This window comes from Diprion similis, chromosome 10 (assembly GCF_021155765.1).
Source record: "Diprion similis isolate iyDipSimi1 chromosome 10, iyDipSimi1.1, whole genome shotgun sequence".
NCBI classification, from domain to species: Eukaryota; Metazoa; Arthropoda; class Insecta; order Hymenoptera; family Diprionidae; genus Diprion; species Diprion similis.
Window position 1 is genome coordinate 18,814,217 of NC_060114.1, and position 23,805 is coordinate 18,838,021.

Below are 23,805 nucleotides of genomic sequence, written 5' to 3' on the forward strand. Positions count from 1 at the left end.
TTGTCTAGAAATCAGTAAAATTCAGCTACGTGGTTAATAATCAAGGTTTTAGTTGGATTTGAGTGATTAGCACAATTCGTATCAATAGCGCTGAGGTGCGTGCATTCAACGAATCAAACATCACAATCGCGCGTGTGTAAACGTGCGCTTACAGGAGTAGCAGCAGCAGCAGCAGCAGCAGGAGCGAATGAATTTTGGCCTGTGGTGAAGAGTGTCCGTGGGGGTGGTTGGTCGGTGGCAGATAGAGGAAATAATCCGAAGTGATCCCTGGGCGATAATTATAATCAAGAGCAATAGAGTGAAAAAAATTGCCGTCCATATACAAAGCGATTGAAATAGATAAAACGAATCTCTGATTCATCGATTGTAAAATCCTCCACGAAACTGGAGAGACAATCGAACAAAACCCCCTCGGAGGAGCGGGTAATCCGTGCATCGCAACTAGAGAGGAACAGGAACCGGTAAACCAAAGCACTAAAGCTGAAGCAGACACGCGCAACTCAACACCGAGATACCAGCGACGGTGATAATAGACTGGAATAATCGTGGCTCGTCGCCGTTGCGTAGTCGTCTAAAATCCATGTAAAATCACGACCGGCGACCCGAGGTGACGATATATGAACGAACGTGTGAGTGAGTGAGTGAGTGAGTGCGAGTGAGCCTTGGACTCTTGGTGGGAAAGGGAAAGAGAAGCGGCAGCAGCGGTCTAAGGAGCCGCGCAAAAACGCACGCGGTTTTAGGTAGTAGTTAGTTGATAAAAATGGCGAAGGTATTTCGCGCGGTGACAGTATCGACTTTGTCAAACAATGGACAGTCGACGCTGAAATACGACAAGCCGGTCACTCTTAACATCAATTACGACCCCCAGGGACTGAGCGTCGAATTGATACCAGGTAATGGCCTCTTAATGCTCTTAAACCCGATCAATAATATCGCTGAAATAACGTTACCCCCGTTCGCAGAACCTAACCTATATCTTTGTCGATGCCCGACGCCCGTCTTCTTCCCCTTAGCGTGAGTTCCGAAATACCGAAACTCGCATCACGTGCTTCTATCCGATGTGCTTCCGCATCGCCACTCAGCGTTATCGACCAAGTTCAATGTCGAAAACAAAAGACGTATTGGAAAAACAATGGACAAAAAGATGTACAATTTGTTCGATTTCAAACTGATTTACGGGCTGCATGGAGTTATTTTTTTTTTTTTTTTTTGTTATTCAAATTTTCATTTCAGTTTTCATTTTCCCAGGGAAAACAACGGATTGGAGATATATTTTTTTTTTTTTTTTTTAACTATTTTTAGTTCGTTACAATCTCAAGATCGAACTGAATATTTATCTACCGCAATGATAACGCAGCTCTGAATATCGTTTGTCAGAGAACTAGAGAACGAGAGAGCGAGATAAGGAAACTACTTGAGAGGACGAAAGCTTCTCTTGCGCTAAGTGCAATCGTGACTCGTGATTTTTTGTTTCACACGTTCATTATTATGAGTTTTCTGGAGGAACTTGACGCGCGAATAAGTCGTGAGAATTATGACTTTTTTAAAAGTTTAAGTAACTGTTATTTTGTAACCGGTAATTCCTTAAATCACGTCATATCGCTGCTTTGTCCAACTATATCCAAATCCAAAAAAGAAGAAATAGTTCGCTATAAGAGAAACTTGAAAATGCTAAGAAACTAATATATAAGCGCACTCATGAATTCTAGAAGAGAATTTTCTTCAATGCATTCTTCTTTTCGATCTCTAAAAGGATGAGTGCACTTTGATTCTTTAACTAGTTGTTTAGGCATATATCAATTTATTGAATGATTTTTTTCAACAGATGAACAAGGGAGCAGAGAGAGAATCACGCTGCTAGAATTCCCAGTAACACATAGCACAGAATGTTCGAGAGTAGCTTCGCTAGGATACGTTTTTACGTTGGATACGGAGAGTCTTTTGCTCACATTTGCAAACGAGACAGGTAAAAATATGATAAAGATTTGTTTGATTATTTGATTTCCTCGTCTTTACATCTACTGGTAATAAAAGTTTGTTAAATTTCATAACTTATGACGAATGCTTACAGATATTCGCAACTTTCACTCGAACATATTAAAGTTGAAAAATGGAAAAGGGGTTTCGGCATTCAACGAGAGAACAGAAGAGTCGTCGGCGATGCAGTATTTCCAATTTTACGGCTACCTTTCGCAGCAGCAAAACATGATGCAGGATTACATAAGGACGAGCACGTACCAGCGGGCGATTCTTGGCAATATATCAGACTTCAAGGACAAAGTCGTTCTGGACGTTGGCGCCGGTTCCGGGATCCTTTCTTTCTTTGCCGTTCAAGCTGGAGCAAAAAAAGTTTACGCAGTAGAAGCCAGCAACATGGCAAATCACGCCGAACTTCTCGTTGCCGCGAATAATCTGTCTGATAGAATAATTGTAATTGCTGGTAAAATTGAAGAAATCGATTTACCTGAACACGTTGACTGCGTAGTCAGCGAACCAATGGGATACATGCTGTACAACGAAAGAATGCTCGAGACTTATCTTCACGCAAAGAAGTGGCTCGCCCCAGGTGAGGATGTTGGAAAAAATTATTGTAACTCCGCTTACTGGAGTGATATTAGTTTTCGTGTTATTATTATTATTTTTTCTCCCATTCGTTTATCTTTGTTTTCGAAAGCTAAAAATCTAAACGATTTTCAGGTGGTCGTATGTTTCCCTCTCGAGGGGATCTCCACGTCGCTCCATTCTCCGACGAAAATCTGTACATGGAGCAGTTCAACAAGGCGAATTTTTGGTACCAGACATGCTTTCACGGCGTCGATTTATCTGCGATGAGAAACAACGCCATCAAAGAGTACTTCAGACAGCCGATAGTCGATACGTTTGATATACGCATATGTATGGCAAAATCCGTCAGACACGTTGTAGATTTTCAGACAGCACATGAGACTGATTTACATAAAATAGGTAAGCGATTGAAAACAATTTCATCGTCACTATCCTATTTTACAGAAAAAAAATAATCAATTTCATTTGATCTAACTAGAAATTTTTTCGCCTTTACAGAAATAGACGTTGATTTTCACATACTAGAAAGCGGCACTTGTCACGGACTGGCGTTTTGGTTTGACGTAGCATTTATTGGTTGTACCCAACAAGTCTGGCTAAGCACAGCTCCTACGGAGCCGCTGACTCACTGGTATCAGGTTCGATGCCTTTTAGAAAATCCACTATTTTGCAAGAGCGGTCAACTTTTATCCGGCAAAGTTATACTGATCGCAAACAAAAGGTAAAGCGTTCTACTAAAATGACTCTTGCGATAGCTCGTTCGATCCATTGTTACTGAATATTTGACTCTTTTTACCTTTCAGACAATCTTACGACGTTACGATAGAACTGAAATTGGAAGGAACCAACATGGAAACTAGCAGCAATACTTTAGACTTGAAGAACCCGTACTTTAGGTATACGGGAGCAGCTGCTCAGCCACCACCAGGCTTGAACAACACTTCGCCGAGCGAGGCTTACTGGACAAATCTTGACGCTCAAGGAGCTCGACAAGCCGTTAACATGGTCAACGGAATGTCTGTTAACGGTCTTGGCGAGGTATCGATGGACACAAACTCGGCAGTGAATCAGAATAACTTATTAGCGATAGGTAAGAGCTGGTTCAGATAACCGTAGTCTGTGCTTTCGAAAATTATAGAAGAGATTAGCCAGCCTTTTGTTTATTTAAAGTAAAGTCTGTCTTCTTTTTTATCCCGTATTTACTGTCTCGTCTAGATTTCTTTACACCAATATCGTTATTCTTTACGCATGAGATTCCTTAACCTGAGGGATATTTCCTGAATGCTGTGTAATTATCGAACGATGTACGTTTAATCCTCTGCCAATCCATTCCCTTTCCCAAGTTCTGTTTCAAGCTTGTCGATCAATGTATACTGGTGTTACTTGTAGAGTATAATGTTTATTTATTTATTTCGTTTTTTTTTTGTTTTTTTTTTTTATTATTACTGTTTTTTTTTTCTCTTCTTTGTTTCAAATTTATCTGTAAGTAAACACAGGAAAATGCGAAATTATAAATAAATAACGATCATTTAAATTATACCTTGTTGTTGAACGTATCCTCGAATAATATTCAACTTGTCGAGTAACGTTTTGCTCCGAGTTTATTTATTGCAATATTTGCACTCATTTATTTTTCCTCATTCTTTTTTTGATTGTTTTTTTTTGACTCCCATGAGAGAAACGCTGCTCGTCGTCTACTCTCGATGATCAAACATTGTCGCGAGCAAACCAAAAATTCAACACGTCGAAGTATTTCTCATAGATCAGTAAAGTTCAGCGAGACGATTGAGGTTGATTCTTTGCTACTTATGCTGTCTTTGTTTCTTTTTCACTAGAAACAACAGCTTGAAAATGTATACGCAGTAATAGCGACAGAGAAAGATATACGTTGGAGATAAATTGGAGTAGCGTAGCGATATTGAGGAAAACACTATTGGAATTACGTAAAAATTAACGGCCTACGTTTTTCTCTGTGGCAGGGGGTCAGCCTAACATACATCCCGGATCGATATCGAGTACAGGTCGAGGAAGAGTAGGTGGAACGGCAACCAGCACGCAGGCAGCACAGCTTATAGGTGGTGGAATTACACCAAACATGTTTACGTCGCCGGCCACAGTTAGTATAACAAACCTTGTTGCTTTCAACCAGCTAGCTACTCTGTATCCACAGTAATGTGTGTGGTAGATATGAAAGTCAATTTGGAAACAAACAAAAAAAAAGAAAAAAAAAAAAAAGAAAAAGAGAAAAGAAAAGAGAACCGGAAGTAACATTTTCTTTTTCAAAGAATTCAACAAAATCATTCCTACAGGTCAGATAATGAAAATTCGCAAAAGCAATGTAACAAGTTTTGTTAGTCTTTCTCTAGGCTCCGATATTCTTTAACTCAGGTCTGGCGTAATCGAAGCAAAGTAAAGTAATACGAAATAAAACAATGATGTTTTCTTTCTGAAATTTCTTGAAATACCAAGTGCTCGTGTTATGTAATATTTGTAAATTCTGTTTCAGTTTCGCAACTCGTACGTATGTACTTGAGAAAAAAAAAAAAAAAAAGAAAAAAAAAAAGAAAACAAACCAAAATTTCCTTCTCATCGACCGATTCTTCTTGGATATTTTCAAAAGAGACAATCATTCGTTTTTCAATTTCGCCTCCATATCACGTCGAATTAATTTCGCGAGCTTTACCGATTTCAAGGAGAGGTGAACGGTGGCGAGGTGAAAAAAAAGTGATCTTTCAAAATTATAAAAATTAAATGTAAAACGGTGCCATGTTCCCTTGGATATATCGTTATAGCTAGCTGGTTTAACGCAGACCCCGTAAAACCGTGTAAACAGAATACTAAAGTATCGGCCTGCCTGCGTGTCTTTCGCGCTACAGCTTGGTGTTACTTTCCAGCAATCGCTGGTCCTCGGCAACACGTCTCACTACCCAGTCAACCCAAGTCTGATGATTGGGGATTACGTTACGCCTGGTAACGGAATGTCGCCACAACCTTACCGGCAATGATCTATAGCGAAGCCTCCACGATCCATCCTTTGCCGTAAAGTTAAACATCTGTATAGCTATAATAACAGCCATAGAAACGGATGCGGAAGTGGTAACGGAAACGGGACGAAGAACGGATCCACCGTCATTTCCCAGAAGCAGAATCGCCGGCTCGTCTTCAGCTCGCCTACAAGCAAGCCTCGTTTATCTTCCGCTCTAAGGATCGTGAGGGCTTTCAATTTGTCCGCTCAAAATTCGGACATCGCGTGCCTCGACGGAGGAAATCACGGGATGCCCGTCGACAAGGATTTCGATTTCGGGATAGGACTGAGCCTGGGATTAGCCAGGAACAGATCGCTGATCGAAGCCCGCTGGAGAAGATTACGAGCCATACTTTCGTAGCTAAGGTTTTTACGTTTTAATATAGCCTGTCGTCATCACGATAGCGCCAGTAAGATTATCGCCACCGTTATTGATACGGACGGACGACTTGATATTCATAACTACCTACATAACAATTATTATCGTGTCCAACGAAATAGATGAAACGTATATTCGGGAGGAATGATAACCTCCGACCTTCCTCTCGTTGCGATTAAAGAGAGAGAGAGAAAGAGAGAGAGAGAGAGGGAGAGAGAGACATAAAAACGCTCGCTTGCCAAACTACCGAGAAGATAGCGATATTTTTTAATTAGTACTATACGATACACACAGACACAAATAACATCGGTTATTCAAGTTTTTTTCAACTCACTGCTAATCATTTTCTCTCTCTCTCTCTTTTATCGTTCTATGTTTTTAAACAAATCCTGTAAGTCAAGTTTGAACTGCCACAAAGTATGGGTAGAGCAATAATTGATCAAACGTTGTCGTCGTCGTCGTCGTCGTCGTCGTCGGTGTTTGTCGTAGTTCGAATAGTTTTTTGTTTTGTTTATTTTTTTTTTTTTTTGTTGTTTTTTTTTTTTTTTTTTTCTTTAGTCCTCGTCTTTGTCTTCGAACATTAAAAATAAGGTGAAATAAAAATAGGCAATTTAAAGGTAAAAATATCAAATCGTCATTAGAATATTTGATCGAATACACGTTTAGTACAATAACAATGATATTAGAGCGAGAAAGTACCTATATTTTTCAGAATAAAAATTAGACCGTTTCTTTACAGGTCATTAGGGGAAATAACATGATACGTCGTTTCAATATGCCTGTTCTTATTTATACACTGGTCATCATCACTTTAGTATTGAAGGGTCATCAAACTGACGTTGTCTGTTTATAATTTGATTTTTTTCCAGTTTTAATTTAACTTCTTACTTCCACTTGAAACATCCGTCGAACTCAAGAGTGAAAGCTTCAAGCGCGATTGTACTTAGTTTTCAATTTTCCTTCCCTCCCTTCTCTTAGATATCGATATTTCAACTCTCGCATTACGTTTCGAGACCCTTGTAATCAATCTTTATAGATAAATTTAAATAATCTTAGAATTTAAGGTAATTGTACACAATAATACATATAATGAAACGTCGGAGTAGGTTAGAAGAAAAACTAAGCAAAGACAAGCAAAACATTTTTATTTTGAATCACGCTTCAGTCAGTATTGCGAGTGTTAAATAAGCGAGCGTTGATCACTTTTTGGTGGTTTATATACGATAATACGATACTAGTTATTATATCTCTTCGTAGTACGTAAAATCTTAATAAGTATCAGAGAGAAAGAAGAATCGACGCCCAGTGGTTTAAATAATATAGTTGAATGTGTTGGCTGTAATTTTAAGAACTAAACTAATCTAAATAACCCTAATTCTATCCTGAAGATTAATTATTAATATTAACGGAATCATCGCATTTAGAGGATAATTGCCCTATTCTATAAGGTGTAAAACGCTAAACTCTGCGACTATGCACATATATATATATATATATATATATATACATATATACATATATACATATATATATATATATATATATATTCTACGCTCTACAGTATGAATTTCTACACTAGCGGTCATAAACGCCCATTACATTAATGCGGTTATTATTGTTGTTATTATCTTTATTATTAATATTATTATTATTCTTTTCGTATTCTTCCTCCCGATAAAAACTAATAATATTACCACGCATGATGTGAAAGAAGGAATCCTAATTCGTTTTCTATTTCTGTACACATGCATGCATGCACCCTACGCAACATCTTTTTCAATATCTCTTTTATTGTTTTAGTCCTTTTTTTATACTGGAATGTAGGTACTAGATATACGTGGGTAGTCAAATTCGATCTCAACACATAAAACACAGCTGCCGTTGTGGCATCAAAAGTGAGGAGATTCCGTCTTACGTCTGTTTCGAAATTCATTTTAAACACTGTGACTGCCAATCAAACTCTAAAGATCTCGAAAAATTGTGAACGATGTTGTTCCGTGAATATGGTGTGGCAGTTGAAAATAAAACTGTTCTTAGAAGTATCGTCTCGAATTTAAGACTTGGAACGGTCCACCCGTTCAGTTGTTGTAGTTTTGTGTTCTAGACGTTTCTTTTGATAGCTTTGTTTAGCTTGTTGTTGCCATTACTCACAGGCTCAGTCCACCTCGCCACTTTAGCCCACTGTATCTATTGGCACACGTTCTTGTTCACCAAGATTCAGACATCCATTACTTTCCCGGTAATGGCAGACTAGGAAATCACCGATTTCGTCGGTTTTATGAACAGCAACGTGTTGTGATTCGGGGAGAAAAGACTCTCTCGATTTGATACCACGACGCCATGTTTCTGTGCACGTGCACGCGTGAGATCGGTTTGATATCGCCTTAAGATAACTAATATTGTAATAGATAATTAGTTCGTGTGTGAGTTTTAATTTTAGGTTTTTATACAAACGATTATTATTATATTTTTACCTCGCTGGTTTATTTATTTGTTTTTCGACTATATATACCTACTTACTTCCCCTAAACAAACAAACAAACATGCATACATACAAATGTTTTCTTTTGCTCAATACACCTCCTCAGGCTGAAGGAATTGACTAGCGAGAGCTGAAAGTACCTACTTGAATTTGGTGCTGCTTAACGCTATCGATCAATCATCTATTATCAATATAATTATTATAATATTATTGTCATTAAATGCTTTGAAGAAAACCTACGGTGTTATTTGTATTGTTTTTTCTTTATATTAGTTTAGGATTTTAATGATGTGAAACATTCGTTTTGTTCATTTTTCTTTTTTCGTCAAAAAAAAAAAAAGAAGGAAAATGGAAAAACATTGACGAGGATCGGCCCTACATGATACATACGAATGTTTATAGAAATTAGTAAGACCTCGGTGATATACGCGCACGTTACTTTCGAACGCCAGGTGTTAGCTTCTACATTGGTACGAATAATTGGAAAGAATATTCCTTAAGTAGCTGTAATGTGTGTTTTTTAGATTATAACAAACTCATACGATCATGTGACTCGAGCCGTTCCGGCAAATAAATCATACGTTTTTGCCATCCAAGTAGCTATACATAATTTAATACAACCCTTGCGTCCACTTCCTTCTTAATTGTACAATCTTCATTCAATTAATGATCGAAGATTTATAGCCGTGAAAACAAAAAAAAAACTCCCCAGGTAAATTGGGCGAAGTATAGAATCGTATTAATCAGGGTTTATTCAACAAGTTGACATTATATAACAGTGAAAATTTTCGCACGAATCGATCCACGAATGTCAAAGCAATACCCTTCAGATCATCCTTCGAAAATTTGTGTAAAAAATTTATATTCAGCTTACAATACCGTGATTCCAGTATCGTCTTCATACATGGTCAATGTCAGTGGGTTTAAGGAAATGGGAATAATAGAGTCTGTATATTTTTGATTCCTAAGGGCTTTATAAATGAAAACAGGGTCCTGTAAATCGATTCTAAGACAAAGTGATTTTTAGCCTCGAAAAATCGCTCGAAAAGAAGGCTATCTATTTTGGCTCTATAGATGGGAAAACTGAGTGCCCGCCTTGTTTGAATTCGAAAAATTACGATTTCAGGATTTTTTCTCTATTTTTCGACCCTTTGGATTCGGCAATCCTGGTCTTTCCTTCCGTGGTTATCTGACGAATTTTGTAATACATTTCGTCTAAAATGACCTCCGTACTTCCTCGATTTACTTTTGGTAGCTCCTCTAGATCAGGAATGTTAAGTGTTCCTTATTTGGAACAATCTTTACAGTCGATCCACTGAGAAATAATTTGGTAATTGCATTTTTTCTACTGCAGAAAATGAGATCAGCAATCGGAACAGAGGATCCACGAGAAGAGGTGCGATAGATTATTTAAGATTTGAATTTCATCTCGATTTTTGAATTTTCATAAAACAATAAATTTATGTAACAAAAGGGAAATTTAAAAAAAAAATGTTACAAAATAAGTGTTCCAATATGGAATCCTTGAATCCGACAAGAATCTGTGAAATTTTTTTATAAATTTTCATTACTGAATGACAATTAAAATTGATGGATGCGAAATTGAATCATTCGAAGATCTTTTAAACTGCTCTTTATACGGCTCTTAAATGAAAGCGACAGGACTTCGCCCGTAAACTATCCACTTGATACCATGGCGTGGTACACCCAAGGATATACAAAGGACTCCCGAAAATCAGTTCCATTCACATATTTCGTGTCGGCAAGTGCTACCATCGAATAACTATATCCTATTGAAGATAGCATTGTTTCCTGCAGCTACAGAGGGACATCTGCGCTAATCGTAAGTGTGGTCGGTAATTCGCATATTTCACATTCAAGGGTCAGTCAGTAAGCTCAACGTCATAAGACGTTACCGTGGTGTCCATTCGATAATAACAGAATACTAAAAAAAAAAAGAAAGAAGATCTTTGTCGGTATGTCAGTCAGCCGTATCGGTACTACAGATCGCGAACTAATCTGCTATAACCATTGATGTGGGTAGGTTACCATTTAATTTTTGTGATAGACGAATCCCTATGAGACTAGCCTTTTGGTAGAATATGGTTAATCAATGGTCCTAACAAATCGATAATAAGTGGACCGGTAACATCAGCAGAACAGTTCGCGATAATGCCGCTATTTGACACCACGTTGTAGTTCAATTTATGGCACGATTCTGCAAGATATCGGTGAACCTTATTTACGACTATCAGCCATTCGCAAACATTGTGTGGGTTGCGTTAGATAGAGTCGCGTAGCCTGCAATGCTAGGTACTACGTACAAAAAGTTGGTCCTCACGGTTGAATCTATAAATGATTCATTTACGCTGTTGATTGAAGTATTGGAAACTCTAAGTTGATATTCAACACCCTTTGAACTATTCCTTCAATCATTACAAGAGAGAAAATGGATCCCTGGAATTGGAATTTTGCAAAAGAAAATGTCTGGTATGTTTTTTCAAAGGTATCGGTTGATCCCTCTTAATTTTTTCCGAAAGTCCTTGAGATGGATGATTGAACGTTTTTATTGCATTAAAGTACCAGAGCAGCTGAAACGTGCAGTAAGTATTTACGGTGATGTTGAGGTATAAAACAAGCCAAGCTCTCCGGTGACAAACGACGCAGCTTGGCGTTGATACAGCGAGTCCACCTACGTTGGGGATTTTTACGATGAGATAAAAACAATGGGAAGAGTATATACGAGGCTTGTCAAGCATAGAATAAAGACACTTGATTTTCCACGGCTAATGAACATTTTTCATTGTTTTCTCTCTCTTTCTCTCTCGCATCAGCTCTTGATCCCCTTCCAATCTCTTTCTCTCTCTTTGATTCCCACTCTACCCAACAGTCGTGTGCGTCTGACACCGCTTTGTTTCAGATCCTGTCAGGTCACTACCTTAATTTTTCATTCTTTAAGTCCGCTCGTGATGATTTGATTTTTCTCAAAACTTGTCCTCGTCTGGCAGTAGCAGCTGCTGTATATACTTACTACAGAATAGAGAGGCAGAAAGAGGGAAAGAATAAAATATTCGATTGTTTTAATAAACCTTGCAGTTTTATTAAAAGTAGGCGATTCATTATTCCGTTTTCGCTGGTACTTCATCGGCAACTGCCGAATTTCAATAAATCTCAACAGAATCTGGAACAACGCAGAACGTTTCTTACTACCGTGATGGAATACTTGATGTGTACCGTAAATTTGGGGTCCCATGGTCAAGTTTGAATAATTAAGGATCCAACTAACCACAAGTTCGAGAAGTCATTTGGTTGAACGATGGTCAGCCGAGCCTGTATTGCAGTGTGTACACCGTAACAACCTGATGACCGCGTGCACACATTTCTCCTTAATGTCATGCTCCAGCATATGTACAGGGTGAGCGGTTACTTGGATAGAACCACGTCAGAAGTGATAAAAGGAGTGTTGAAATCCTGCCCCACGTTCATCTCCTCTAATTAAACGAATTCTCAACGTCAAACTATATTGCAAGAATTTTTTATTCACTTCTGTGCAATAATCTACGCAAACAATAAAGAAGCTTGTTTACTTTAAGTTAATTCAACTTCTGTCTCGGAAAACAAACTTCATTTGCAAACTCGCTTTCAGTCGAGTGCGTATCGATTCGGAGAGAATCACGACTACGCGTAGGCTAAATTCAAATCAGTCACCCGGTACGTATTGTACCAGGGACCAGCCTCTGGGGAAGACTTGACCGAATTACAGGGACACCCGCTCAAGTATTAATGGACTTGGCGTGAAACTTGTCACAGTCACGTTGGTAGTGTCTTTCTGTACGACCTACGTACCTACACCTGCAGTTTGCTTGTAAATCCACTGCAGTATTAAGCACAACACTTGGTTCTAGGTATCTGATACTTGAAAGATAAAAATCAGTTCTCATTCAAATCGATTTGAATTCATTACACCATCTTCCTGTGGGAATTCTTCTTTGGATCCATTAATGTTTGGCGTGATGTGATAATATCATAGACCTAATTGTCAGTTTGAAAGGTGGCCAATTAAACGCTCAGAAAAAATTAAAATGGCCGCTATTCATACGCTTGCGATTTTATTTTGTCCGTCTGAATGTTTGTATCGCTTATCAATTATCCAGCGGTACTTTATGCAGAATAAAATGATGGCTGGAATAATTGAGTTGTGATTATAAGTCAGCGAAAAGTTCGAGGGCCGAGAATTTGGTTTGCGAAGTTATGGACTCTAAAGTAGGTGAATGTGCATGAGCTTGCATATCTGTATTGCTTGTGGTCTATCCGTAAGGAGAGTAAGACACTGAGAATAAAAACGAAATTGCCTGTATACGATCACAGTAACATTCCTATACGTGAAGTACATAATACACTCCATTTTTTTTCCTTTTTTTTCTGTACGTTTTATACGGAGAAAAAGTATGCCTTCGGGGGTCTAAGCTTGAAATACGGTACGTTCAGAATAAAAATGAAACCCGACAGTCTTGACGCGTTGAAATAAATTGTGTGCAAGCTCAGATGTTCTCCCCGGGTATCATTAGTTGTAATGCGAAGCGCAGCCTCCTTCACCACGCGCGGTAGCGCGGGGCAGCCCGAAGCGAAACCGAAGTGTAGGTTAAAATCTCATTTGCATACTTAAAATGAAATCTGCTAGGATCTGGCCCGGCCATTTGTTATCAAAGTCGGTATTACAATTTAACTAGGAACGAGGCGATGGAAAAACGACCCCTTTTGTCTCGGAAGGCTAGCGATTCAATGATGCCATAATTTACTTAATTACCTACCGTATTTAGTCATCTCTAAGATATAATGGAGGCAATGAAACGCTTTTAACATCTGCGATTTCATTTACCTCGTTTACAATTTTTTTGTTTAATATTTAGATTTCGTAATATAGGATGCATTATGTTGCTGATGGGATGATCCGCTGGGCGAGCCTGAGGAGCTTATAGACACTGTGTGTGTAGCTTTGGGGCTGTACTCTCGTTCCCATGCAGGAGAGAAATTAGGATAATAATGAAATAACCATAACTGTATGCATATTCAGACTGGCGTACACGTATTTGACCAATTAAGACAATTAAACTAATTTCCACCCCTAGCGGCAAACTTCAACGTAGGAATTCAGGAGAATAATTGTTGACCATTTTCCCACTGCGTCCCTATGTACCCACCACCTTTCTCTTTGTTGTCTCTCTAACATGCGGAGAGACGAATACTGTACGTGGCTCTATGGTGGTCTAGCTATTTTATCATATGAAAACCCGCTGCGGTTAATTGCTTCGAGAATTCCTTTTTCCATTAAATAGTAGGTACGTAAGTTGCACTAAAGTATTAGCATTAACTGATTACAACTGGAATTCTCTCGGTTGGTTTATAAACTATTATCTCTTCCTATTTGACAACTTAATTCTCTACTGGATAATTTTATAACGCGTATTAGCTGATTCCAGTATGAATAAATGTACTCGAAAGCGAATGTTTGTAATTATTGTATCGAGGATGACGTCGTGATGCACTGTCAAAGACAGAACGATGAACGAAATTCCTCTACGGAAATAATCGTGCCATTCAAGGCTGCAGTTGGTTTCTATGTTTTATTCGTCTCCGTGCAGCTGGTAAGTTTCTATTTTGAATTTAATGGGAAACGATGCATCTGTGTTGGCACGACTCTGAATTCCTTTGTTGGTCGTAGAATATATACATATACTGGAGTCCTGTGCTCTGCATACCTTGAACGAGACCAACCAGAGCCCGATATGCTCTGTAGCAGGATCTTTCAGTCGGACATAACGTCGAGGAATGGATAGCGTGAAAAATAAATAATCGAAAATTCTGCACCCTCTCCTGTATCCGCTCTGCACACATTGACGACGTGCCAACTGAAATACCTACATATAGGTATGTACTTAAATTCAGAAGGAAAAACGGTAAAAGGAAAAAATCGGCTTGTTTGAGGTGCGCATTTAACCGTTAACAAGCAAACTTTTTTGTCGCCCTACGAGCCCCGAAGGCACCGGCTGAACTGCTAATTTCTCCTCATTTTATATAAGTACGTTAAAAAGAAAAACTCTCCGTGCGCACTTCGTGGGCGAGTGTGACTTTGAGCTATACCTACTTATTCTACTCTTCTTCTTCTTATTACACGGTCCGAGATTTTCTTTTTATTTTCTTGCAGAACTCAAACGAATGGATTCCAAATTCGCGATTGCGTAATATTGTATTTAACGATCACGTCGAACGACGTATAAGTTTTAATACGAACTCATTCCAGCTCTCAAGATATTGATCGGGGTTGAATCCTCAAGTCTGCATATATGAACAGTCGTGCTGCAGCCCGGGGACAAATCGAATCAGATTATGCTGGGCTCCTACAGGTTATACATACGTAACCAGCAACGAGGTGACGTTCTAATTTTAACCCTTGAATCGTCTCTATTCCATGTTCATTAAGCAGTTTTCTTTTCGACCTTTTGTCTCATTCGCGTGTCTGCGCATTTACGACTTCTTTGCTTATACACACGTCGCTCGTCCCGACGACGCTTATTTCTGGCGGGCTTAAAACCGACGAATTTAATATAGAATTGGGTTCACTTAACTCCCAGCTCTTCGCGACAGACGAAACAACGATAACCCATCGATAAGCTAGTGGTTGCAAAAAAAACATCCTCTGCAAATTTTACTCCTCCTATTACTATCGATTTTTCCACGGCTCGAGTAGAATGCCGTTCAATTTGCTTAAAAGTAAATGATTTTCGCATAATTTTTTTGGATTGTGCAATTTCTTTGAACCAATTTTGGAATTGAAATGCTGAGAGACGTAACAAAAATGGCCGCCGTTTGTCCACCTGAGATTTTATTTTCGATGGACGAAAATTTTCTGCCCTTATTAGTTATCGGGTGAGGCAGTATGTCCAACAAAAAGATGGCAAGAATAGTTCAGCCGTATTTTGAAGTCCGAGAACCGTGAATTCCGCTGGCGAAATAGTTCATTGACCTTGAGTGAACGAACAGCTTCCGTTCCATTCGGTATTTTGGATCGAGGAACGGATTATTCGCGTTTGGCGAAAGAGGAACTTCGAATTTCTACGGTAGATTAGAAACGCCGTAGAAAGATATATTTGTAAGGCATATGCTTCTCATGCGCGACATCCGTGTCCGGAGTTAATTTATTCACGTAAAGTATAACTGAGAGCGAACGGTTTGCCGCGTCGAGTTAGTAAGAGGCCCAGATGAGCCTGCAGAGTGGCTCATATATATAGCTCACTCGATAAATACTTACTGACGAAATATTTAGACCTGTACGGCTTTGCGCGTTCGTACGTATGCGGCATAATGTTTATTAATGTTCTTCACGGTTGAGCTGGAATTGAATTGGGAATTCCGTTGGAATGTCTACTTTTCGATGTAATCGCGATTTCCAGTCTTATATATATCTCGTTAATTTCGGGAAATACTCCAGCTGCTGTTGCAGGTATAAATATAATATATGTTGGTACACGTACGTATACCTACGCTACTCATGGAGATATAACTTTGATTAATGAACGATATTACTCGAGGTTTATACCCAGCAGGTATTCAGCCCCTCTGCACCCCTCAATCTTCAGCCACAACGAAATTAAGAATCGTACTAGACCCTTGCAAGTTTGGATAGAAAATTCTATGTCATCGGTTTTGTATGGTTGAAATTTCATACCCTGATCGTAATGACCACATATGGAGTATTTATATCGAGGCAGGAATTCGAATTTTGTACAAAGCATTGAAAGTGAATTGAGATTTTGTCTCCAACTTAGCAATCTGACCGAACAATATAAGCAAAGGATTGTTACAGGATATTAACTTCAAAATCTTCCAACCCTGTTATAGTTTTTTGATATTCCTGCATGTATACATGCACGTATATACACAGCATCGTAGAAAGCCCGGGATTAGAATTATTATTGTAAGGCGGATTTACCTTGTCAGATTAGGGTTTAAGTACGGCTGAAATATTACCTTTTAAAATATAACCATATATTTTACTTCAATATCAGCTGTACAAGCGACGCGAGATTTCAAGCATTAAAAATTCATTTGAACACGCGGCGATATATTTTTTCATCTCGAGCGGTGTCTGATGTTTCATATATATGTAATCGAATAATACTCGCATGCTCAGGAAGACAATTCACGTAATCATGTGGGTTATAAGCATGAACCATGCAGAGAACACACAGACGTGTTAGACGCTCCCGAAGATATTACATGGAGATATTTCGCGAGCTGAATTTGCAATCGTTACACCATTGACGATGGTTGAATTGTAACGAAACAATTCTTGCCATCGTATTGCTTGACATGAAGTAGCCATTAGTAGTTGGTGCACGTTAAATAGACTCTGAAAGCCGAAATAAAACTCGAAGCGAGCAGTCTGCAATGGTAACCATGTTGATTTCGCGCCTATAACTATACAGCTATACAGCTTATGCAACTGACCAATGAAATATTTTACCGACATTTGCTTGTTCACCGGAAAATTATTATCACATTAAAGATTTAAGAAAATACAAGTGCAAATGTGTTTCACAGACACGCTAAATCTCAGAAATAGCTTGATTCAGAACGGTGGGTGAGAATTGAAAAAAAAAAGATAAATAAACAAAATAGAAAGAGCGCAGCGTTTCCAGTGAAAATCTCTTTCATACTTCGGGGTTGGGCAGAAATTGGATTGTTTTGTAGTTACAGGTGGGGGAGGGCTGCGTTCGTTGAGGGCGTTTGCACGCCGTGGGGTCGAGACAATGGTTAACGACAAAGAGCTATTAGTCACGAGGTAAAGAAACACGCCTTGTTTCATTTCGCAGCTCCGCAACTCCGGGCTGCGGGCAGGTTAATGCGAAAGGGAAAAATAATAAAAACAAATGAAACTCTTGTATTTATCCCTGTAGCAGCGCCTTTAATGGCGCGCTTATACAGCCTATTCAAGCTCCCATCGCGTTGGTTTTCGTAACGGTATATAGAAACGGATAATTCTAATTAATTCCAATGAATGTTTCATTTCCCGCTTCTGTAGGAACGATCCACCGGATGTATAATGTGGCCGTACAAGATTCTTGCACGTCTTATGCTGCCTTAGAACTTGATCAAAAATTTGTCGGATGTTTCGCGAGTAAATAGAAATACGGACAAAATGCGAAAACAGTTATATCCGTATCCGTATGTCTCATGCTTACGACTGATTTACATTCGGCTAATTGTTAATCAATGACGAGAGAAATTGGCCGTTCATATTAGTTTGAAATTAGTCAATCAGTGGATCAATTGATCAGCAGCAATTTGGAAAATTTCTCCGTACATTTGCTTTAGATGATTTTACGCCACTGGTTTGTTAGACAATATCTCAGCTTCATCATAAAATTTTGAGAAATATTTACATGGTTGTAGTAATGATGAGTATAATTTTCCAACTTATACATCAACGATGAATCCATTTTTCAAATGCTTTTTCACATCGATGCATAACATGTGAGATTGTCACAGTTTTTAAGACTTATCCATTTATATTCAAGAATCTCATGCTGCCAAATCTCTTTGTAAATTGAATAAATTTGTAACATTCTATCGACACGGAAGCTGCGCTTCCATGGTCTCGCTCTAAAGTTTGTTGAGTTAGTGTCGCGTCGAAAGATCATTTTCAATTCCTAAATGTTGTACTTCGAAGTCTTGCCAAAGTTCAACCGAACCTGGAGATTACAAGTTCGGAACTTGCCTGTCGCATGTGTTGAGTAAGTTTTCGGCTCAGAATAAATTGTGGTTATACCTATTCTGTTCAGATTATCAAGTCACCGATAGTTATAAGCAATTCTGCAGCTATAATATACGAGTTTCTTGTCAATTTATAGTCGGTTCGGAATTATTCACTGGATAAAAAGAGGAAGAGAAAGGAAAGAAGTAATGGCTGAGGAGAAAGAAGACCTCGAGTCACTCAAGCCAGAGAAATCCGGGGATACAATTTAGTTTGCGAGTGAAATAGATTTCCCCACGTAAAAGCACCTCAATACTTGATTTGTCCTTTCAAGGGGCTCGATTGAAACTGAAAGCTTCATTTTATTGGCCCATTGAATTACGTTTTAAGAAATTCGTGGCCTTTGTTGCATCATACTGCGAACACTCATAATACATGTATACATATATAGATATTATACACAGTCGTAGAAAATTTATCTTTCACCGAAACTTCGAAAATGATAACCGACAGCTGTGCTCTGTATTACGATCCTTAAAAAAAAATATTTTATCATAATGTTGGAGCCCCCTTCACCGGTTTCTTTAAGAACGAAAGGAAGGAAATGAATTTCCGAGCCATAAATCGTGTTCAGAAAATCCCTGAACACGGCACAATTAAGCACATCCGACGTTTCTGCGCTGCAACGCGGAGCTAATATCGCCGAGCATGTAGGTACTAATTGTAAGTATTTTCTCGATCGATTAGGGCTCTCGAGCTGTTTCCTCACCCACACGGATACCTGGCACCTAATACCATCCAGGTTCAGCAGCATACCCCGAGTGACGACGGAGCTCGTGTTGTCCCAGGTCAGGAGTTGGGAATGGATTGCGGAGCACGCCAACTGGCCATTATGCAGATTGCAATGATTTTAGATCTTACAGATTTTGCTTGGAAAATGAATGTGAGCTGAGCCTGTTTCGCACGTCCAACATCCAAACCTATGCAGTCGGTCTTTGGAAAAAGGAAATGAATTTTTGAGGTACGTGAAATCAATTCTCAACAGAGCTTCTTCACTTAGAGATTCGTATGAGGCAGTTAGCAAGACTTATAAGATTTTACAGTTGATACGACGAAATTCCGAATCAAGATTTAAAAAAAGGCGGGAATCTGCTCAATTTGTCCAGAAATTAATCTCTGATGGAAATTGTCCAGTTTGAATAAAAGCTAGACGAACAAACTTTCAAGCTTTGTATGGTTTGACAAAAGAAATAGGATCAATCAAGATTTAAAAAAAGGCGGGAATCTGCTCAAGTTGTCCAGAAATTAATCTCTGATGGAAATTGTCCAGTTTGAATAAAAGCTAGACGAACAAACTTTCAAGCTTTGTATAGTTTGAAAAAAGTAGTAGGATCAATCAAGATTTAAGAAACGGCGGGAATCTGAACAAGTTGTCCAGAAATTAACCTAAGATGGAAATTATCTAGTTTAAATGAAAGTTAGAGGAAAAAATCTTCAATATTTGTATAATTCGAGCAACGAAGTAGGATCAATAGGGCTTTGGCTAGTAGAATTTCTTATTTTTATATCTAGCGCGAAAATCTGATGTGCTGGAAGTGAAAAGGGGATCTCTTCTGTAGCAAATCTGTTTTATTACTGTGTTTTTCCAGCATATGACTAGCTTTTGCATATCATATATATTGGCTCTTTACATTTTCTGTTTTATTTCAGGTTTGGGTCATTAATTTTTCACGGTTAATTTACTGCCGGTTATTACAATAATCTTGAATACGGAGTATTTGGCTTAAAGGGAGAATGTTTGTTATCTGTGAGCAGCGCGTCGGCGTTAGAAAGGAGGCAATGACGCGTGAAGATAATTACCGGCGACGCACAATGGTATTGTATAATATGCGTACCAAGTGAAATTCTGAAGATTCAGAACTGGCGCAAAGTCGAGCTTCGCGTTTATGCCCGTAACTTGTTCAACTCAACGAGTAAATTAGTATCGAAATTGACGGCAATTTCACATCATGAATCACAAAATTATGCTCTTCGTTTCAACGGTAAATGCAAACGAATTAAAACAATTAATTAGACAATAGCGATATTAAACAACACGCGTTGCAGCTGCAGCAATTGTACCACAAGTGGCCATACTAATTTATATGATTGTTAGCTTATGGCTCGAATAATATATATATGAACATATATACCCAGACATTCCGCAGTTGGCGAACAGATTCCACTATACATTTGCGGTCTACTTGTGATCGTACAAATGGATTTTCCCGATCCCGCAGGCTCAGCTATTCATGCGAACTTTGGTTATACATAAGCCTGCGGCATAGCGCGGTTTCGCAGGAATTTTTGCATCGAAATTGATATCATAATTTGGACTGATTATTTTCATGATCAGTGAATTCCGTGTGCAGTTATGGCGAAATAATAATCAGGAGAATAATTTCGACGGATCAATTTTGCGTATATTCCCGTGAATAGAGAGCTTGGCTCTTATTTTCGAGGCTGGGAACAGCCGGGCGATGACGCGGTTGGGTTATAACGTTATAGTTCAGCTGTAAGGGTTTAAGCTACTCCCCGAGCCAGTAAGCAATGATAATGGCGTCACAGGTGTTACCCTTACGAAATACCCCCACATTATCCTCACACACTCTGCGACTATACGCGTTTCTATTTACAGTCTTGTACACACGCTGTTAAACAATTGACACGTGTGTACATTACACTCTGTAGAAACCTGTAATGATGAAAAGTGAAAAAGGATTAAAAAGCAAACCAACTGTCATTTTTACTTACTATAAGTGTTTGAGAGAAGACAATTAAATATGAAGTTTAGTGAACAGAGTTTAATCGTATGCCTCGTGCACTCCGTTTTTTATAACACGATTTAATTTTCATTAAGATCAAAGACCAAAATCTCAGCTCGAAAAATTTATACGAAGAGGAAAATTGTATTGATTCGAATAATTGTACATTCACATGGTGAACGGTGAGCCGTAGGAGGTGTAATAAGTAATGCAGGATGAATTGAGAACCTTTGCACTCGTGATTCTGTCGGTAAAGCAGTATAGCTCGGCAGTCTAGGTAGTACGAACGAAACGCCAAAATATTTACCGGCCAAATAGGTGTAATGCCGATGTAGGGGAACGCGTTTATGTATACCTTGTAAACGGTTTCGAGTAGACATTATTATTATTATATTTCTACTAGGATACCTAAATTTTCATACAAGCCATACCAACGCCGCGTGAATTTCATGCTTCAAATGCCGTTAACCTTTCCCTTTTCGAGTGTGGCGAATTGGGGAAACCGTCACAGACGTAAGGTTTACAGGTTTATATTGTCCGAGATATGCATATATGTATATTCGAATATCCGCCAGCTTCGACAGTTATTATTTCGCGAGATTCTATCGAACAGTATTAATTGCGAGTAATAATTCATCAGGTGGAAAGCATCAGATTTTGAGAGATCATTCGAGAAAGCGATGCTACGGCAACGTCACGAGAAATGATTTTTCCCTCGAATCGTTCCTTGGAGGCATAACAAAAATCGTAGAATTGGGCAAAGAAAAAGTGAAATGGTTACTTTGACGATCGGGAACTTGCTTGTTAAAAGAAAAAGAAAAAAAAAAAAGATTTCAACATATTTGCATCGAACTATAACACGTTAACGAACAGATAAACATCAAACTCGGAATTCTGCATAACATCTCTGCTTAACCTACTATTTATAGGGTGAAGGGTATGAATAGCTTTGATTTCGCTCTGAACAGCAGAACTATTGCAAACAACCCGCGCAGTATCCGATTCCTCCGCTTACAGTACAGCGTCAGCTTTAGCTTGTACGTCATAATTTACTCTTCGTTATTCTCATCTTCCATTTATACTTTATAATTACCCCGAGTCTCTACGTACCTAATTAAACGTAGATACGAAGCCGGTGAAATTTTGTTGCAGTAAATTTAAGGGAAAACTGATTACTTACCATATACACAATGCAACTATAAGATAAAAATTTTTCAATACAATACTACAAATTGTAGAGATTTTGGAAAATTTATAATTCATGTCCATCGAAACCACATTTTACTTTATTAATACATCGGCTTTATATCGTTCAAAATATAGGTTAGTTTTGTTGGAGAAACCAGACGTTTGTCGTCAGTCCAATTTCAGGAAGAAAATTAAAAATTGGCTGGAACAAATTTTTTTTATTTTTTTTTTCTACTCTTCTTATTTTTATAGACGAGTAAAAAATCTGCTTGGAATTACGGCGGGAATTTACGTGGCTTCGCTGTGCAGAGAATTTAGTAGCGAGAGCGAGCTGAGGGTGAATGGAGACGATCAGGAAGACCCTGAGAGGTATACGCGCTTATCTAAGTGTATTCGTTTACGAGGGGATTCCCCCGTTCCGTTCAAGTGCCCCCAGTTTAGGTTCAAGTTCCGGGGGTTTGAGTTTCGCGAAGCGCGCCGCGCGAGCTGCTCGTCTAATCCGTCCCTTTAATTCCTGCTCCAACCCCTTACTTCGTCTTCGTTTAACCTAACTCAGGCAGTGCGTCCTGGTTCTAACAGCAACATAAATAATATATACAGCCCTCAATTATGCATAATCGTATTAAACGAATGATTTAGGCGTATCACTTATTATTGGGGCTTACATAACCTAAGCGTGCTGCGCCCTCTGTCGACCGAAATTTGACTTCGCCTGAAATCCGCAAATATCCAAGACCTGAAACTCGGGGAGAAAATTCCTGCCAATGGAGGCATTCAGAGAAAATATGACCAGGTCCAATTAGATCGAAATTCGTCTAACTAGTTCTATTTAAATCTATAAACTATCAGATTATACGTATAGCTGGATCTGATCGAAGAAGTACAAAATTGCGGTTTAATCAGACATGAAGTCCGAGAAAATATGAACTGATCTGATTAACTCCAATTTCGTCTAACTATTTCGATTGAAATCTATAAATTATACACAGTATACGTATAGTTATAGAAGATCGTATATATATGGGGCGTTCCACGCCAAATCGGATGGTTTGAAAAAATTTGATTTTTCATTTCCTGAATTTTTTTTGTATTTTTTAATAAGTCTCAAGACAGCCTTTCTGGTAAATTTTGAGATTTTCAATCTTGCTTTTCAGATGGCATTTGCAGAAAAAAAATATCAAAAAAATATCAAAGTGTTTATGATTAAAATTTTAGAGTTTGACATTTTAAATCGTGTTTTTGATAGATAGTTTGATAGAAAGAAAAATCAAAAATCTCCAAGCCAACCGATTTGGCGCGTAACGCCTTATATATATCCGTACGTAACGCATTGTACAATATTGCACGAGCTGGGGTAAAAGGCGGCATATGGTAGAACAAGCAAACATTTATGAAAATTTTGAACACAGAGGAACGTGCAGCATTACCTAATCTTCTCTTAACAGCTTATACAGGCATACCTTATGTCCATAAGTATACAATATATTGTGAAATGAGAAACTAAATGCTGGAAAGTCATTGTCGTGTGGCTGTTTAATTAGTTATCCGCACGTTACGAATAACAGGTTGAGAATATAATTCAACCAAAGGAAAACGAAATTAGAAATT

The 23,805-nt window shown here is 38.5% G+C and overlaps 1 protein-coding gene across 4 annotated transcripts; it reads left to right on the forward strand.

Moving 5' to 3' along the window:
* Window positions 1-210: 210 nt before the first annotated feature.
* Window positions 211-6,160, forward strand: LOC124410797 (histone-arginine methyltransferase CARMER). Of its 4 annotated transcripts, none has more exons than XM_046889418.1 (8): window positions 211-893; window positions 1,826-1,966; window positions 2,072-2,566; window positions 2,698-2,964; window positions 3,064-3,286; window positions 3,369-3,655; window positions 4,545-4,681; window positions 5,442-6,160. In XM_046889418.1, the coding sequence occupies exons 1-8, from the start codon at window positions 761-763 to the stop codon at window positions 5,568-5,570; spliced, it is 1,812 nt and encodes a 603-aa protein (XP_046745374.1). In that variant the 5' UTR covers window positions 211-760; the 3' UTR covers window positions 5,571-6,160. The 4 variants fall into 4 exon arrangements, with proteins under 4 accessions (XP_046745374.1, XP_046745376.1, XP_046745375.1 ...); XM_046889420.1 differs by having other exon boundaries at window positions 4,545-4,640; XM_046889419.1 differs by having other exon boundaries at window positions 212-893; window positions 5,460-6,160.
* Window positions 6,161-23,805: the final 17,645 nt, after the last annotated feature.

What these genes read in the sequence shown, in the direction of transcription:
- LOC124410797 (XM_046889418.1), top strand. Translation starts at nt 761, where the DNA reads ATGGCGAAGGTATTTCGCGCGGTGACAGTATCGACTTTGTCAAACAAT. An exon ending in GACTGATTTACATAAAATAG is followed by an intron (nt 2,965 to 3,063) that starts GTAAGCGATTGA and finishes TCGCCTTTACAG; the next exon opens with AAATAGACGTTGATTTTCAC. An exon ending in ATACTGATCGCAAACAAAAG is followed by an intron (nt 3,287 to 3,368) that starts GTAAAGCGTTCT and finishes TTTACCTTTCAG; the next exon opens with ACAATCTTACGACGTTACGA.